The sequence below is a fragment of the Camelus dromedarius genome, chromosome 6, assembly GCF_036321535.1.
Source record: "Camelus dromedarius isolate mCamDro1 chromosome 6, mCamDro1.pat, whole genome shotgun sequence".
Lineage (NCBI taxonomy): Eukaryota > Metazoa > Chordata > Mammalia > Artiodactyla > Camelidae > Camelus > Camelus dromedarius.
The window spans coordinates 14,625,376-14,645,098 of NC_087441.1; the positions used below are offsets into that span (position 1 = coordinate 14,625,376).

The 19,723-nt window shown below is 38.6% G+C and overlaps 2 protein-coding genes and 1 pseudogene across 4 annotated transcripts in view; 2 read left to right on the top strand and 1 right to left on the bottom strand.

Annotated features, from left to right (window-relative positions):
• The first annotated feature begins 416 nt into the window (after positions 1-416).
• NUP43 (nucleoporin 43) lies at positions 417-11,350 on the top strand. The gene is made up of 8 exons (XM_010993992.3): positions 417-596; positions 918-1,040; positions 1,822-1,899; positions 2,881-3,061; positions 4,402-4,537; positions 5,515-5,666; positions 7,771-7,893; positions 10,604-11,350. The coding sequence occupies exons 1-8, from the start codon at positions 477-479 to the stop codon at positions 10,831-10,833; spliced, it is 1,143 nt and encodes a 380-aa protein (XP_010992294.1). The 5' UTR covers positions 417-476; the 3' UTR covers positions 10,834-11,350.
• A 758-nt stretch (positions 11,351-12,108) lies between these two features.
• LOC116154441 (uncharacterized) lies at positions 12,109-17,837 on the bottom strand (annotated as a pseudogene).
• Positions 17,362-19,723, top strand: part of LATS1 (large tumor suppressor kinase 1) — a 36,715-nt gene continuing 34,353 nt past the window's right edge. For 2 of the 3 annotated variants that reach the window (XM_031456528.2, XM_064486585.1), the window contains exon 1: positions 17,362-17,501. The gene's annotated coding sequence lies outside the window, so the exon portion shown is untranslated. The remainder of the gene's footprint in view (positions 17,502-19,723) is intronic. The other variant, XM_031456529.2, reaches the window with a different exon arrangement.

Here is a 19,723-nt window from a genome sequence, read left to right on the forward strand (position 1 = left end):
GAGGTTTTGAATAATAAATTGGTATGTCAGTCACGTATTTCCATGAGAATTAAAGAATTTTAAATCTTTTCTATGCGCGGTGAAATGCAAGATTCAATGCTTAGGTGTGTCTACTGAGTGGTTTCTCTTACATTGATTTTGTTTTTGCCCTAAATTTGTCCTACATTGCGTAATTATTGCACAAATGTATTGCCTCAGGATTCCTGTACTGACTTTGCAGATTAGGAGCAGGTCCTACAGCACCGGGACCAGCACACTCTTGCCTCGGTCAGAGCCGCTGCCTTAGTTGCCTTCAGGAAGGGCATCCCATCTGCCTCCCGCTGGCTCGTTCGTTCCGCACCGCAGACGGAGGAGAATTGGTTCTCTGCAGCCACCGTCCCCCTTAAGGTCCGGTCCAATCAGGACTCCGCGGGAAGGGGCGGGACTGAGTGGCGCGCGGTGTGCTTCTTGCTGTACGTGCCGCGATTGTTTTCGGCATGGAGGAAATTTATGCTAAGTTTGTGTCACAGAAAATCAGCAAGACTCGCTGGCGACCGCTGCCTCCGGGGAGCCTACAGACCGCAGAGACCTTCGCCACGGGGTCCTGGGACAATGAGGTACCCCTGCTCCCAGGCCGGGGAGCCCTGTCTCCTCCCTCCTTCCTAGAGCCGCGCCCCCGGCCGCCGGCGCGCGAACTCTCTCGGCTTTTAGCTCCTCTCGTCCTTCTCTGTGCCTCGAATGCCCATCTCAGACTCGGTTGCCCTGTACCTCAGAGCCATCGATAGGGTGCCTGAGCCTTGAATCTCGTTGTGTTTTTAATAATCATCATGCCATTTTCCTGAGATGCTTTTAAAGCAAGGTTGACTGTAGGCAATGCAAATTTTAATTTTAGAGTTTGACGTATATATCATTTCAAGATAAAACTTTCTGCTTTACAGGAAAATTATGTCTCACTGTGGTCTATTGGAGATTTTGGGAACTTGGACCCTGATGGAGGGTTTGAAGGAGACCATCAGTTATTGTGTGATATCAGACACCATGGTGATGTAATGGATTTACAAGTAAGTTTGTGTAATATACAAAAATTAACTTTTAAAATACTGAGGGTACTACATTTAGAGACGTAAAGGGCCTTAAAGTTTGTCTAGTCTCACCCTGGGTTTACAAGAAACTGAGTTCTCTGTAGGTTATGATTTGCCAGAATCAGGACTGAGGAAGGGGATGCAGAATTAATCCTAGCTTGTTTGTCTGGTTGACCATCTACTATTTACCACGCACTGTTTGGGGAGCTTTACATAATTTAATTCTCAGTAACTGCTTGTGAATCAAGTATTGCTATCTCTGTTTTACTAATGAGAAAACTGAGACTAAGATCTTTTGAGCATATACTATGTGATAAATACTATGCAGGGCACTTTACATATTTTTGCTTTTTGAATTTTCATAACAACCACCTAAGTAGAGATTAGTTCTCTGCTTTGCAGGTTTAGCAAGGCTTAGAGAACATAACTTAGCCAAGGTCTAAAAGCCAGTAGTAAGTGGTGGGAATGGGATTTTCAGATTCTGATCTGTATGACTTCAAAGTCCCTGTATTTTGTTCTGTGGAAAATTGCCTAACCCTGGGAATGATACTTTCAGGTGAACGAGTTTAGAGAGAAAAAAATTAGTTATTCATTCTTCACGAAAATACTTTTATTTGTGTGGACCTATCACATTTTACTTGCTTAGCATTTACAGGCTCTTTGCATTTTAAAATTGTTGTACTACTAAATGAGTTAAACAAATAGGCTTCCTCCTTATGAATATTTATGAATCTATAACAAGCAGGAATTTTTTGTTTAGTTTTTTGACCAGGAAAGAATTGTAGCTGCTTCATCAACAGGATGTGTAACAGTTTTACTTCACCATCCAAATAACCAGGTAAAGAACTTTTGTTTGAAAACTGAAACATTTTAATTATTTGCATTTTAATTATTCTTAGGAAGTCTTAAATAAGATTATACTTAATAATGACACAAATAATAAAATTTTATAGTCTCAAAACATGAAGGAGGAAAATATCTATCTTTTAGTAGATTAATTCTAGGGCTATGTTTGTTTGAACTATGATTGAAATTGGGTATCTCTTAAATTCTATTAGATTAGGTCTAGCAATGAAGTATTCTGGCAAGTAATTTTCCTTTAATTCTCTCTTTTAAGATCCTGTTCTGGTCTTTTGAAGAAAGAAAGAGCACCTTCTAGCTCAGGTATCAGGAGAGAGAACAGGACCAGCTGCTTTGCTTCTTTAGATAGAACCTAGGTTTTCACTAGAAGAGAAGACACACTGTATGAAGGGTTGACAGTTTTTTCAATACCTTTCTTGTGTGCTAAAGCCTAAGAGTGCTGAGCGTAGTGATAAGGGCAGTCCTTTAAAGTAGCCCAACTTGAGGTAACAGTTTTAAGTTGCTGGAAGAGAATGCTTATTTAGATTTTGGAGTTAGTAAAGGTCATCTTACTAATAGAAGCGCTTGGTAAATGTAAGATCCGGATCTTGTTAACTATTTTTCTTAATGGAGTCATTTGGAAAGCACTACAGAGATTTATCTCTTAGATGTAGGCCAGTTCACTTAAGAATTTAGAGTTGCTTTTGATCACGTAGTTACCTGATACCCAAAAACCATTTTTTTAGCTTGAAGTAAGTTTGGAATATTATAAACAGCCTTTTTTGGGGGAATCTAATCTGGTATATACAGAGCTTTGATGGAAGTAGCTTCTAGACTTTAATACTTGGAAATATGAAGGAAAAAGAGTATTCTTTTTCTAGAAGGGTGTGAGACAGAATTTTAAACATTTTAGTTGGGGAAAGTGGTATTTTTTTGGAGCTTTGGGTTGATTAATCATATCGTCATTTCTGACACCTAGACTCTGTCAGTCAGCCAGCAGTGGACAGCAGCTCACTACCACACGGGCCCGGGCAGCCCTTCCTGTAGCAGTGCACCATGCACGGGTGTTGTGTGTAGCAACCCAGAAATTGTCACAGTTGGAGAAGATGGTCGAATAAATCTCTTCAGAGCTGATCACAAGGAAGCTGTAAGAACTATAGGTAAGAAAAATCATATTTCTTTTGTCTATCACATAGTAATCGAGCACCTACTATGTGCTAAGTAAACACAACGCTAGGTGTTCGAGGGATTTAAAAATATACAAAGCAGGATCCCTTTATCAAGACTGTATGTTGATAAGGCATGTATGAAGGTGGGACTAGAGGAAAGAGAAATTTGGGTGAGAGAGCTGGAGGGGATTATCAGATAAAGAATTGAATGGCAGGTGACAATTAATTTAATTTAGGGTCTAGACATAAGTAATGCTAAAAGATGGCACACCAGAAAAAGAGGACAGCACGGAAGCAGGGTAAGACCATTCAGAAGATGATAGAAAGTGTAGTTTGACCTGACTTTAGGTATTTGTATAGAAGAAGTGAGAGGTGAAACAGGAAAGGTAAATTGTGGCCAGGATGTCCATCAACAGACGGATAAATAAAATGTGGTATAAACATACAATGGAAAAAAAAAGTTGTGGCCAGGATGTATAGAATCTAATGCACAGCTGTAGAAGTTACATTTTGTTAGGTGGGCAACTAAGGAGCTGTTGAACGTTTTTGAGCAAAGGGTGATATACTCCCTATCATGCTTCAGAAGGATTGTTCTAGTGTAGTAGTTCTCAACCATGCTCTGCACAGACTTGCCTGAGCTGATTTTTAACAGCCCATCACCTTAGACTTCCTGAATCAGAACCTCTGTGGATTGAGCCCATGAATCAGTTTTTTGTGTTATGATTTTTAGATCTGAGGATCACCATTTGTTTAATTATTAAGGACCATTGCCTGGTAGCAGTTTGGAAGAGTGTCACAAAACAAAAGTCCATAAGTATATGCTAAATTATGTGGCATAAACTTAAACATTCAAGGACAAAGAAAAGAACTATTAAAGCATTCAAGAAGGATTTCATGAGGAATAAGATGAGTAGACTTGCAGTGAGTCAGCACTACAAGGTCAGAGTGAACTCTGGAGGAAGCGCTGGAGTTTGGTCCAATAAAATGGAGGCTCTGGGTTAAGTTGTGGGAAAGAAAATTGAATATAGAGGAGCTTGAACAGCTCTCTCAAAAATGGAGGGTAACAATGTTAAGTGGAATTAGAAATATGTGAAAACTCAGCCCTCTATTTAAAAAAATAAACAGTTCAGGTGTCCTGTGAGTGATACAGTTTTTCTATCAAAGGAGAGTCCATTTTACATATATATTACTGTGCATTTCTCTATAGAAATTAAACTGTGACTTACTTAAATTTTGCTTGTAATATTGCAGTCAATAGAAGGAATGCAATTTAAGATTTTCATGGAAAAGGCAGACCCATTAACACACACTGCTGTTTTCTTAATTTGTAGACAATGCAGATAGCAGTACCCTCCATGCTGTAACCTTCCTTCGAACACCTGAGATTCTTACAGTAAATTCCATTGGACAGTTAAAAATATGGGATTTCAGACAACAAGGAAATGAGCCCTCTCAGATATTATCACTGTAAGTTTTGATTTGTGATTTCAGTAGTATAAAGCAAAGTTTATTTGATTATTTATAGCAACTGACTTTAAACCATATTGTATTTTAATTGCATAGTAGAGGATAATCCCTGATTAAATTTAATAAAGCAAATATGGTTGACCCTTGAACAACATGGGGGTTAGGGTCACTGACCCTCTAAACACCTGAAAATCTATGTATAATTTATAGTCACTGCTCCATATACCCAGAATCCTCTGTATCAGAGGCTGCACATCCCCAGATTCAACCAACCGTGGATCATCTGTACAGTAGTAGTTACTAGTGAAAAATACTTTGCATATAGGTAGACCCATGTTGTTCAACAGTCAACTATATAATTTGATAAGCTTGAAATTACCATGCTGCATTTAGTAAATATTTGTTGTATTGATTCACAAGTTTATGTTATCTCTTTGAAGTTTATATTATTTAATGGAAAACTTATTTTTTTCATCAAATTAATAGTGGGTGTAATACACTCTAGAAGGGATTGGGAGAAAAATAAAATCCAAGATATTTTTCCAAAGCAGAAATCCCCTTTCTATGTGTACAACCTTATCTTCTCTAATAAGAAAATAACATGTATCAAGCTGAAAAGAAAATTATATAAACTAAGGATTAAATAAGGGAAGCAAGGAATATGCTGTTTAGCTGATATGTAATGTTTTTAAAAAGCCAAGAAATGGAAATCTTCTGTATATCATCAAATTATTTTGCTCCTTATGTCTGCAAATTGAAGAAAGAAAGAATAACTTTGGCCTTTAATCCTCTCCCCTCTCCCCAAATTCTAATGTTTAGAAATATATTGAATGTAGTTAGTTTTTTGACATAAGTTCAGCCAGTAGCTCCAACCACAAAGTTACCATTTAGTTACTGGACTGAAACATGTTTCATGGATTATTCAAAGATAAATTATACTTTACAATTGTTTGAAGTCCTTGTATCTCCCATTAAAGGACTGGTGACAGAGTGCCCCTCCACTGTGTTGATAGACATCCCAACCAGCAGCACGTTGTAGCTACCGGTGGCCAGGATGGAATGTTGAGTATTTGGGATGTTAGACAAGGTACAATGCCTGTGTCCCTCTTGAAGGCTCATGAAGCTGAAAGTAAGTGTTGTGGAGATATATAAGGTTTTGGTGGGTGAACTGCATGGTATATTGTAAGTACCTTTCCATAACGATATATATGGATCATTCTACATCAGAGCTTTTGACTGAATTGTATAAATTTATAATAATTAACTAATCTCTTTATATTTGACATTTATATTCTTTAACATGTTTCATTATTATACAGAAAACCGTAGTGATTATCCTTATATATTCATCTTTATGTGCTTTTTTCTTAGGATAATTTTTAGAAGTAGAATTGATAAGCCAAAAAGTTTGTCATTTTAAAGCTGTGATTCATGTTGTCAGATTGTTCTACATAAAAATAATACCAGTTTATATTGCTATATCCAATATGTGAGAATGCCCTTTTCCTATGCAAATGCAGGCTGTTGATTTCAATATTTGTTAATCTGTGTGTTCTTCAGTTTGTATTGTACCTTTTTTTTTCCTTTTAACAAGAACAAAAGATATAAGCTCTTGGTTTTTTTTTTTTTTTTTTTTCATGTTTGTCTTTTGATTTTGGTGGAGAAATTTTGTCTGAACAGGAATTTTTCATTTTACCACCACATGCCAGGTGGATTATAGTTTTGAATTCTGATGTAAGAGAAGTTGGTATTAATGTTTGAATAAAAGTATAAAAGAGTAAACATTATACCAGTATTGCAACTTCTCATTTTAAGTTTCACATTATTACTTTGGGAAAATAAATGATTTTTAAGATATTTAAGAAACAGATAAAGGGATAGAAATTTTTTGCCTCTTCCAGAGATAGCTATGTCCAGGAAAAAAGAAAAAAAGAATAGGGCATGCCCTCAGTTTGATGTTACTACCCAGTGGTAGCAGAATTCCAGACTTTCAGATCTCTTCTTACCTGCTCGCTTTTAACTGCTGGCCTATATTGTTAAGCAAAACACACAGCTGTCATGGCTTGTAGTGTATTTTGAATTCATCCTGACTCTTGGCTAGAAATGAAATAAGATATTTTATAGAGTTTGTTTTCTAATTTGAAAGTACATTAATACACTTTCAATAATATTGAAATATATTCATAACTATGTAAGAATGTACATTTGGGCAGTCTGCTAATGGCTCTGCAGGCTGTTTTGTTTCAGTTTTTTTTGTTGTTTTGTTGTTGTTGTTTCACTTTGTTTTAATGAAACAGTAAGAATGTGCTTTACGCAGGGTCTCACCCAGAACACATTCTTTTCCTCAGGAGGGTGACCTTTTGGTTGGTGGCATGACGTTTAATTGTGGTAACCGTCAGAATGAGAATTGCCAGCTTACAAACACGTGCCTTGCACTTTTTAGGCTGCACTCTGGGCACTTTCTCTGCTGCCTCTTTCAGGTCACCTAACCCAGAATCACAGAACCCTTGTTCACAGACTATACTGTTTTACCTTCATGGTGTAGATAACTTCCTTAGGAGCCTTGGCCAGTCCTGGGCTCCCAGATGTTTGTTGGTACACAAAGTTCCCTTAAAGTTTAGGGCTTGAGGAGTCCCTAGTCCCAAGCTGGCTTCTTAAAAGCCCTTCACCTGAAACTGGATCCAGACTTTCGGAGCATTTCCAGGTTTGGGTTTGCTAGAAGCTAGTTGCTATTTCTGTGACACAGGCCAGAAGTATCTAGATCCTGGCATGAGCCAAAATTGGACTCTCCCTCTTAGAAAGTCACTTGTATACTAATTTTATAGTCTTCTCTCTCTGTTTCCAATAATATAATCTTCATAGGTTAATGACACAGGAATTGAAAATAAGAGAACTTAACAATTTTTTAAAAATCTTTTCAGAATTATCCCATTGTCATACTTTCCCATAAAAAAATGTAATAGGTCAGATGATTAGCATTTATTCTCATTCACTTGCTAGCCCAATACACAATTAGATTTACTTGGCTTTTTTATCCTATATACATGTTTTAGCCATTTGGAGAGCTATATTATGTCTTCTCTTTGATTTTGAAGCCTTTGATTTTTATCATAAGCGTGAAGTTTGAAGGTGTGTGATGGAGGTTAATTGAAGATGATGTCTAGAGACAGGTTTTTTACGTTTATTCAACTTATATCTACACAGGAATAAGCTTCCTGGTTCTTATCTTTTAGTGTGGGAAGTTCACTTTCACCCATCCAACCCAGATCATCTATTTACTTGTTCTGAAGATGGATCTCTCTGGCATTGGGATGCCTCCACAGATGTACCTGAGAAATCATCACTCTTTCACCAAGGTAAAAAGTTTTAATGAAGATTCTTGTATGTAACTTTATTATATTTTTAAAACATCAAAGTACAAATTCTCATATTGTTAACATTAAGGAATGACAAAAATGTTTCCACTGTCTGGCCTCAGGGTGAATTCTAGTATCACAGAGCTTGCAATCTGACTGTCAGCCACTTACTGCCATACTGCTCATGACTAGAAATGCTATTAGGTGGCTAACTGCAGGTAGCCAAGGGTCTTATTTGTGAGTACACTGTTCTGGGCCCTCATACCATAAGATAGGCACTGATAACTCTCTTATGTTACATTGTCAGGGGTGTATGGCAGGACAAAAGTCGGTCTGTTATGTATTAAGGTACTGCTTTCTCCTCAGACTAAAAGACCCTGTCTCCTGATTAAAGACAGAGGCAAGTAAAGGTCAGCCAGAAACTATATACTTAAAATTAAGGAGTATTTTTGTTTCTGTTTTGGCATTTCCTAAGCTTCCTTTTTTTTGAGTTTGTCTGTGGTTCCAAAGTTTATTCGTTCATTCATTCAGCAAACATTTATCAGATGCCTGCCACATGCTGGCACTCTTCTAGCTGTTAGAGCCCACGACAGTGAGCAGAAAAGCCTCAAGGCACATAGAGCAAATATTCCAGTAGACAATAAATAAATAGATAGTGTTTCAGCGAAAGTCCAATCAGAAAAGCAGAACCTACCCTAGATTTAGAGGAATTGGTTTCACATGGGTTAGAAGGACTAGAAGAACAAAAGGAGGGATGCTGGAACGGCAAACAGCAAAAACGAGTAATGCCCAGATATCAACAGTTGTTAGCACCTCTGCTGCTGTGCTGTTGGAAGTGCTGTCAAAGTTGGTCCTGGGTCAGCAGAAAAGGTGCCACCTCAGCTGGGGCTGGTATTACTGCCCATGTGGTCGTTGCCAGAAACCTGGAGCTGCTCCCCTGGTCTGCCTTCCCATCACCCACAGCAGTATCTCCCATGGGCAGGGTCTGCCTGGAAGGCAGATGGCAAGGGAACCTGGAAAATGGAGTTTGTCCGTATGATACATAGTAGAGCATAGAAAAGTAGGAAAGGAGACTGAGAGTAAAAAGGAAAAGAACTGGACCAAGTACCCTGATGACTATGAGGAAGTGAAGCAGAGTGGGGGGATAAAGAATTAATTGGGGGAGAGGCTGCTTGGCAGAGAGAACATCAGAGCAGAGACCTGAAGAAGTGAAGTTGTGAGTCATAGGAAAGCACTCCAGGCAGAGGAAACAGCACATTCCAAGGGCCTGAGACAAAAAGGCAAGGAGGCCACTTGGCTGCAGCTCAACATGCGGGCGACAGGTGGGGATTGGCTGAGGAGCAGGACTTTGGAGACTGTGATAAGGACTTTAGATTTTATTCCAAGGGTGATAGAAGCTACTGGAAATTTTTGAGCAGGGGAGTTGCATGATCTGTCTTATGTTTCCAGAGAAACTAATAATTTTATCTAAGGATTAGCTAAGCACTTGGTGTTTATTTTTCTACTCTTATGCCCACTATCTTGCATTTGAAATTTTACTGTTTGAAGAACCTTGGTTAGACTGGAAGTAGCCTTTGTCTAGTATTGCAAGGGACAGTACTAGACTCTGTGAAAAGGTAAAATAATCTATGCAACCTGCTCTTGAAAAAAAAGTGAAAGTGAAATCATGATCTAAGACATATTATAAGGTAGTAAATTTTTTTTTTTAATGGAGGCACTGGGGATTGAACCCAGGCCTTCTCATGCTAAGCATATGCTCTACCACTGAGCTATACCCTACCCCACATAGGTAGTAAATGATTAGTGGTGCATACAAGTGTTGAGGGTTCCAGGAAAGAAAAGAGAAGCATGAACTAGGGTCATCTTCAAATTCTTCTTAGAAAAGGAAGTTGAGCTGGACTTTCAAGGATCAGCAAGATTTAAACCCATAATCTTTAAGTTTCAAGATATCAGGGACTTTACCTTTTTCATTCCCAGCACTTAGCCCAGAGCCTGGCATATAGTAGATACTCAACCATTTATTAAATAAATGAAATCTGTCCTTATTTGGTTTGGCAGAAAGTTGAGAGGAAAGAAAATTGCAGATGATGGCTAAGATTGAAATATACTGCTTCTGTACCACTTAATCCTCTATTAAATACAGAGCACTGTCAGAGATAAAAGTTTATAATCTGGTAGTGTTCTAAAATTCTACTTTTAAGAACATTTACCTAACATAAAGGCTAACAATAAAAGATCTAAAGCAAGTTGATTATATTTTTAGAAGTATGGAAATAAATATATTTTTAGAAATACATCCAGAAGTTTTCTCATGATCACTTCATTTTTTGATTACCTGACAGCTTAGATTTCTATATATTATCTTCATTTTAAATCTCTTTTTCTCTTATTGTCTTTTGGCCATTTTGCTACATTTCTGAGGCTTTTCATTAAAGAATAAACAAGAAAACAGGGTCAAAATGAATCTTCTGCTTTGCTGAAGATTTCAGGTTTGACAGCCATAGTATCCCATGGAAACTTGAGTATTTAATACCCCTAAATAAACCTTTGGTCAAAAATTGTGCTGTATAATATGGAATTATCAGCCTGTTAGTCTTGAGAATTAAAACATGTTTAAATCATTGCCTTTTAAAAATACTGGAATTTCAGGTGTTTACTAGTATAAAATTAGTCTTGAAAGATGTTTTTCCCTCTTCTTTTTTTCCCTCAGGAGGAAGAAATAGTACTTTTTTGTCTCACAGCATTAGTAACCAGGCTAATGTTCACCAATCTCTGATAAGTTCCTGGCTCAGCACTGATCCTGCCAAAGACCGTATTGAAATCACAAGCTTGCTTCCCAACAGGACTTTGTCTGTGAACAGTTTGGATGTTTTAGGTCCTTGTCTTGTTTGTGGAACCGATGCAGAAGCAATTTATGTTACTAGACAGCTTTTTTCATGAAAATACTATAAGATTTCATGTAAAACATACAGTTGGAACCTTTCAAATTCCAACTTCTATGCAAATTTTCATTATTGGAAAATGTGAAATTTGCAGGGGAAGCATCCGTAAACTGTTGTTAATGTCGATGCCCAGTTTTGGCTTTTGTTAACTGAATCCTGCTCTAACAGTTAGTCGCTAGAGTCTGATTGATGACTAATGGCAAAATAATTGGAATGTATGGAAGAACATCAGGAATCCTTGTGGTCATAAATGCACTGCCTTCAAACAGACAATTCTGGACAGCTTATGGAATCAGCTCTTCATTTTTTGATGTTGTAGAGCTTAATAATGTCATACAATTTAATAATAATGCTACCAAGGAGTTTCTAGCCTTTTTATGAATAGTATATGGGGCATACCGCTCCCTGGTGGCATTAGCCAGTGTTAGTATTTATTCTTTTTACTGCAAGTATTTTTTTCAATTCTTCCACATTTTATTTCCTTAATAATTTCAATACACTTTTTCCAGAAAGAATTGAGTAGAGCAAAATTGACAAATTTTTGTAGTGTTCAGATTTTTTTAAAGGTGAAAATGTTTTGACAGATTCTCTTAGAATGGATTTGAACAGAACTCTGTCAACTTTGTTTTTATTAAAAATAAAGACCCAACTTTATTTTTATTAAAAAGGAAAAAGACAAATACATTTTTTTCTAAGGATTTTTGCTCTTATTTGATTTTACAACATAGTTGAAAATTGCTGAACTGGATATTGTACAATAAAATAGAACTTGACATTGATAAGTGAGACACCTTTTGAACTTAAATTTAGCAGGTAACATGTATGAGTCTGGTATGATGATACAGTAAGAGTAAAGAGTTTTGCCATCTTTATCCTTATCCAAAGTGTTAATGATGACCTAACATGTAGTGTTTTAAGATAATTTTATGATACTGCCTTTCTAAAGTTTGTTACATTAAATGCATTATTGAACTGATAAGACCTTAATGACAAATCACTCGTATTACACAATTGAAGTGTATGTCTATTTACTTTACAATCCCAATAATAGTAATTTTCAAGTTTTGTTTTTCTGCCCCAATAAATATTTTCAATTTTTTTATGCCACCTTACCTCAGGGTTTTTTGAGTTTTGTTTTTTTGTTAACATTTTAAAATGGAGTACATATACACATCTGCTGTATACATTTGGCTCAAAACTATTTCATTAAAGATAATTAGTATCTTTGAGTTTCAAAGAATTCGAGAAGGAAAGAAAATATTGCTAATAGGAATTTGTAATTTATTTATAGTTTTATTGCTGGGACTAATTTTTAAACTTCCTGTTATTACAAAAAGTCATTCATTACAGGAAAAAAACAATCAAAAGAAAAATTTAAGTACTTATAATCTCAAACAGAGATAATTTGTTTCATACCCTTTTCTATCCATCAATGTATATAATTTTTTTAATGCAGTATACCATACATGTTATATTTGTGGATGCACATTCTCTAGCAGTAAACAGATGGATTCAATAATAAAAATATAGCCAAGAATTTTCCTTTGACTTTATATTTCCCTTTGTATGAATGTCTTGCTGCTGTGTCCCTCTTTTCACCCAGTACAGGACTCCTCCCATTCTATGGAAGAGGCTAACATCCTTGCTTTGAGTGGGCCCAAAGCTGATCTCACTCCTGGAAGACCCTAGTTCCCAGGTGGCACATTTTCCATGTTCAGTGAATGGCAAACTTGTGCCTCCGCTGTGATCCATATTATTTGTTGCTGAAAAGTTTAAAGGTTTCACCTTCTCAGCACCCTCTTCAGTTTCCAGCAGCGATGTATACAATTTCCCTTGATCCTTTCAGTAAATAATTGGTAGACGGAGGAAACCAGCCATATAGGCTTAGAATACTAACTTGGACTGGAAACAAGTTTTAAGTTTAAAGCTTTGCTTTGCTTTAAGTGTATTTGTAACAGTAAATGAGAGACAGTACATTTGAATAGTGTTACATTTTCAATCAGTTGATGAGTTTTGCTAGATTTAATAAGAAACATAAGCTTTATATAGTATAAATAAAACCCTAATATATGAATTTGTTCATTGTCACTTACTGCCTTTATTCATGAAACTATCAAGTAGAGTTTTTTTGAGGGCTGTAGGAACTCAGAGGTGGAAGACAGCTCAGAGGGCATCTCCAACCTAAATTTAATCATCACTTCCACAGCATTCCCAGCCAATTATCCAACTCTACTTGAAAATGTACCATGATCAAGTTTCCCATTTTCCAATGCAGCCTCCACATTTGGACAGCTCTGATAGAGCATTATGGCAGGGTTTTCATGTGTGAGTGGTATCCCAAACAATCCTATAAAAAAGGGTAGAATCATGTTATTGTGGGTTAATGAAATGATCATGGGAACCTACTATAAGACAGAACCAATCACCAATTTATCAAATTTGCATTATGTTGGGGTCTTTTACTATAAGATTTCACTAAATAAATGAATGTTCACGTAAACTGAAATTTGCTTTCACTTGTCTTCTTTCCTCAGGAGGCACAAAAAATTTTTCAATTTCTTTCATCATATATTCAAATATTGAAAATACAGATTGTAGCTTCTTTGGGGTAAGCTTTTAAAATCCCTTCAATTGTTCCTTGTGGGCAAGGTTCCCTTCCCCGCCTTTCTTGCCCTTCTTGGCTAAATCCTGCATACCCTTCTGGACTCCTTTGAGGTGTCATTTTCTCAAGAAAGCCTTCCCTTGGCTAAATTGCACTCTGCATCAAGAGCCCATTGTGCAGAGCATATATTGTGCTTACGGCCATTTGTGAAAGCAGGCTGTCTCCCTCTGCTGGACCACAAGCTCAAGAACAGAGCCCATGTCTGAGTGTAAACTAAACTGAACTCACAATTCATGCACTGAATCAGTGTAAACTAAACAACTCACAATTTTGTCTTCCCTTTAAAAAATACCTCATTTGCCAAAGGCCGTCATTAAAGTGTGACTTCCAAAATGAACACTTTTCCAGTGGTGTCTGCCTTGCTGATAGTATGACAGAAATCTGTTCTGGTTCTGGGTACAATATTCCTCTGCAATGCTGTTTCAGCTATTCTGACATTTGTTCAGTTAGACTGATGACTAGTTGAACTTAAACCCTTAATTTTTCATACCTGATACTCCCTAAGCCATAGTTCCGTATTCTTGAGTTCATGCAGGTGGTTTTGATCCTTTGCTGTGGTCCATACTCCTGTTTAAAAAGACGGAAATTTTATTTCACTGTAGGAAAGAACTAACAATCATGACTGAATCTTTTCTGCAGAAGCTGATCATTTTCAGAATTTCCCAACGTGTTCTCCCCACGAGGAGATAGGTTAAATGGACTGAGTGCATAGGCCCACTCCTAGAGTCTTCCCAATTATCAGTGGCACATGAAACGTTGGTATTTGGCTACTGCTGTGAAATATTTATAAACCAACCTAATTTATTGACAGTCTGCCCCATTCATTTATCTTTTTCACAAGGCTACTGTGAGAAAACACCCATGGTATAGCTATCATCCTACCAAAATTTTGGCATAATTGAAAAGTTCCTTGTCCTTTGTGAATAACACTTCTACTTCATAGTATTGTGGAAACATCCTTCTAATAATCCATTCTGGAACTTGTCCAAGAAGCATACTAAGTTCACTTGTGTATAGTTTATATCAAGCCTTCATTTAAGCTTATGGTATCAATATGGTATCTAGCTTAGACTAATTAGATGGTCTGAAGAGTAGCAGTACTCTTCTTTTACAGATAATGAAACCTGGGGAGATCCAAACTATGATAGGCAACTGTTTAAACTTTCACTGGTATTATTCTGAATGGCAATTAATGTTAAGTGGCAATATAGAATAAAATAACTAACAGCCTAGACTACAATCATCTGATCATCAAAACAGTTTCAACATTTCACTATATTAGAAGAGGGAGAAAACCACGAAGGGGGGTGGGAGTGAGAAGAGAGAAGTAGAATGACTGGACTCTAGCTGATCAGGTAAAAAAAAATTAATTAAAAATAAACTAATGTTCAATTCCAAATTGTCATGACTGGACTTTGAGGGGACAGTAGCTGAGAGACCAGCCTAGCACTGCTATCAGAAATGCATCAACTGTCAAAACAATTTTTGTACAGGCTACGGATATAAGAAGCTAAATTGTAATTAATACTAGACTGTAAAATACTAGCTGCAACAAATCAAAACACAGGTCTTACCCCTGCATAGTATGAAATCAATTTAAATTTTAAAATTTCTTAGCCAAAGGTATCTCACAAACAAGGATTACCCCAGTAGCCATGAACATGCCTAGAACCCAGATTTGGTTTGTAATACTGTTCTCCAATAAAAGGAACCAGGGCTCCTTGAAGGGGCAGGAAATAAAATAGGTGGCTTGTAGCATCTTGTAGCACCAGAAAGTAATAAAGTTAAAAAAAAAAAAAAACCCCACAATGATGGCAGTGTCATAGGGACACAGAAGCTAACTGGAAGAGCTCCAATAGCCAAAGCTGGAACAATTTGATCAACAAAATATAGAAAATATCCAAACTATTAAATAAATATCCATGAATCCACACTGATAAGAATAAATGTTTGAATAAAATGGACAAGAGACAAGTCTGCTCAGAACTCCAAATAATTTATGTAGATTCTCCACTCTCAAGGAGGTAGAATACCATTCTCCACTCCTAAGTGTGGTCTGCTCAATCTAGAGACTTCCCCTAAGATAGTATGAATTCGTGGGAGGGCCTGTGTTCTCAGGACCACATTGGCCTCCAGGCTTCTTCCATGTGTGCTGCCTCTGTTCCTACTGTCACCCAAGCATGAAATTTGGCCCCCTACACCCATTGATAAAAATAAAAGGAAATAAAAAATCCCTATTCAATGAAGCATTGAGGGGTTGAGTAGGCTGAAGCTGGACCAAAGATTTTCCATCACAGCAATACAAAGACCTTTAAATACAATGGCAGATACTGCCATTCTTAGACAGCCAGCACCTCTAGTAAGCATTTCCCTGGTCTTTCACCTCCACCCCTTCGCAGAGTCTCAGCTACTTTTCATCTTGGTTGTTTCTTCTCTCCTGACCATGCCCTCTCTCCTTTCCCTGCTCTTTTCTTCCCCTACTTCACAGGAGTAAACCTCTTGGTCCTACCAGAGCAATTTAATGAGCTCCTTGAATTATCCTGGAATTTTCCCAAAGACAGTAGTTTTTGGAGATACCTGCCTTTAGGTTTAGAGAGAATTGAAGAGCTTAAATGAAGAAGTTCTGAGGGTTGGTGACAGAGGTGACAAAGTGTGGGAGGCAGTATGCTGTTCCAGATATAGAATCCTTCTGGAAAGGGCAAGCAGGACTCTGAACATACTAGATTCATATAACTCATGCAATTTTGAAGCTGAAAGATACTTTGCAGGTTACCCAGTTCTCCAGTTGAAGAAAGTAAGACCTAAGGCTATTAAGTGATTCACTTTGTCCTATCTTCTACAAACTCTGTGCTTGTGAAATACAGGTTTTCAACCAAGTGGAATGTAATCTTTTAACAGAGGTTTTCACATTTGAACTCTGGATACAGTAGCCGGCAACAAATTCAACATCGGGGGGGAAAGTCTTTAATTGAAAAAAAAAAGTTATAGTTAGTCTCTAGTAGAAAAATGATGAAAGGAGATATTTGAAAAGACTAACTGCATATATTTTCTAGAGGCAGAATTGGCAAAGGCGCTCTTTACAAAGAGTGGACAGGACCTTCAAACATCATACACCCAATGACCCCACCCCCAACTTCCAATTCAATTAAACAAGAAATAAAGCCTTTTCTCTCAGTCACCGTTATTCCAATTATGGCAATAATGACTTCCTCTTCTTCAGATTCAGTTGACAGATTAAAAATCTCAACTCTCTGGTCGGTTCTGGTTCGAGAATGTATTCATCTGGCTGATTCATAAAATACTTAAACTCACAGATTTACGTGGGAAAAGCAAAAATCAATTTATTTCAAAGCCACCAGAAATCTCGAATCCCGATGTCCACATCGAGGTGTCAGAGAGCAACACACTACTGTTTCCTTTTGAGAAATAAACTCCAGATGCTCATCTTTTATTCTCTATTAGTCCATAGAAACAGCTCAATTGAAAAAAGAGAGACATCGAAATAAATGAGTGGGCTTGGGAGAGGGAGAGCCTGACACCACCAGCCGGGGCGTCACCTGGGCAGCGCAAGGCGAGGACGACGCGGGGCGACGCGGGGCGACGCTCGCGGACACGCAGAGGAGCGGGAGACTACGGGGAGCCGGAGGCCACAGGCGGCGCGCTCGCTCCCCGTCGCCGGGCGGGCAGAAGCCCCCAGTCCTCGGCCCCCGCGCAAGCGACGCCGGGAAATGCCCACATCCGGGAAACCTGCAGCGGAGTGCGGCGGCGGCGACACCGAGTGGAAGGCAAAATGGCGGCGGCGGCGGCGGTGGCCTGGTGCTAAGGAGAGAACCAGGTCCCCGCGACCCCCGCGACGGGCCGCGCTGGCCCGCGGCAACCCCCCAGCGTTTCTGCCCGCCCTGCCCCACCGGGGATACCTGGGGTCCCTGGGACGGGCTGCAGCCGCCTCGGCGCCTGCCCTCCGGCCCGTGGCCGCTGTCCAGGAGCCCCGCTCTCCCCTGCAGGTAGGTCCGAGGCTGGCGTAGCGGGTGGGGCGCACTCTCTCCTCCCGAGCCCGAGTTGGCCGGGCGGTGGCCGCCGGGGCCCACGCCCATCCCCGCTGGCGGGGGTCCAGGGGCTGCTGCATACGGGCGGGCCGGTCCGGTCCGGTGCGGGCCCAACTTGGCTGGTTGCATCGACCTGAGCGGAGCCCTGCCCTGGGGAAGCGAGGGTTGGCCGCGCCCGGGGCTGGAGGAAGAGCCCCAGGCTTTGCGGCCTTGGAAGTTCAGGTTAGGTTGGGAAGAGCCTGGAGGCCTTGAGCGGACTGTCTCCCTCACACCTTCACCCTTATCCCCAACACGCACGGGTCATCGGTGTCTAGGAGGGAGGGAAGGCGAAAGGTGGTTTTGAAGGAAACTTGCAGTGAAAGAGCCACAGTTCTTTGCATCCCAGAGGAACCCGATCTTAGATAAACCTTAAAGAAATACTGGGAATTTCTGTTTACAGTTCACTGTAAGTAGGTTACTGTTCGTAGTTGGAAGGGGTAGGAGAAATGGAGGGGCCTTTTTGGAGTAGAAGTGTGTGTAAAAATATAGAGAAGGAAGGAAATTAAAGGAACATTGTTTATTGTAACTTCAAGAAGCGTTTGTATCACAAAGAATAACTTTCAGGTGACTTGATTTAACCCCATTCTTTCCAGTTGAAAGTTATTTTCTTCTCCAATTGTAAGTTCTTTTCTAAGGGAATAAAATTTTATGTCTGTCGACCCATATGTTAGTGTAACTCAAAATATTATATCTTCGTATAGAAGTTATTCATAAATCTAGTGAGAAATAAGTATAATCTCACACACAAATAATGTATGGAAATGGATTTGAATCATGAAGCTTGTCAGGCCTTTATGGATTATATGTTGAGGCTTAAGAATTTTTTTATCAAATATCCTCCATCTGGAGGAAAAAGATAGGACATTATAATTGGAATGAATGTTCTGTCCAAAGTTATATACACTTATGATTTAATTAAGGTGATTACTTTAGTAAGTTGGCAGACAGGTAAAATGGGCTAGTTGATTCCCTAAGGCAGTGGAGGAATTTGATTTTAACAGTAAAAGTAGCAGCATTGTGCTCTGATCGGCTGCTACTGCAAGGAACTAGATCATGATACACGCTTGGGGAGGCCCAGTTTTTTCTTTGCCTGAATATGTACTGAATATATCACTTGTCACTCTCCAAAAGCAAATAATAAAATACTTCTGCTACGTATTTTTGGTATGCTATGTGGATTTCCTTCTATAGGTTGAATTTTTGTTTTTAATCCTCCTCCTCATTACTCTACACAAATGTAGTCTTGGAATAGTTCCAACTCTGGTGATTCAGTTTTCATTCTAGATGTTGTATTTAGATTAGTGGGGGATTTTTGTAGACCACAAACGTTACTTAGTCATTGGAGAACATTTTTATCAAGTAGAAATGGCCATCATTTTTCAGCATGAAGATAAAATATAGTGATTGTTTTCACTTTTGGTAAGTTAATTCTTAGAAAGTGAATTGGAGAAAATGTAATCAGTATGCAGAGATTCTTGAATGTTGCTGTATGAACAACTAAGAATATGCTGCTGAGACAGCTATTCTCATGACTGATTTAGTCAGAGCATTGAGACAGGCTATCTTATAAACCTGATTCAAACGGTAACAGTTTGAAATCTTCTTATATAATGGGATCTGTTCTCCTAAGTTGGACAAGGTATCAGCAATATTTGTTTGGACTTACTAACATTCTTGCATTTGATGAAGGTGTGAACTTTCTAAGAAATGAAGGTTTTGTCTGTTCAGTCTAACCAATTTAAGTATCCCTTCAAAGAATGTGAGTGAGTCACCATCCCTTAGTTAGAAAAACTAAATATGTAGGTATGGTAAAAAGAGCCCTAGGCTGGCTCAGGATGTGTAGAGTCCATTCCTAGCATGATCTCCAGCTAGCTATATGGTCTTAGGGGGGCCACTTTACCTCTCTGGATCCATTCCCTCATCTGACTATATATATATCTCCAAGACACCCTTGCTCTGTCAGTCTGTGATCTAGTAGGAAAAATGAGACAAGTGCAAGAATAGGGCAGAAACAAGTTTTATTTGACCGTGCAAAGTGCATTTGGAATTCAGAGGAAGATAACAACTGGCAGTTCGATGAAAGCTTCATGATGAAGCATTTGAATGGCACCTTAAAGGTTGGATATAATTTCTACAAGGAG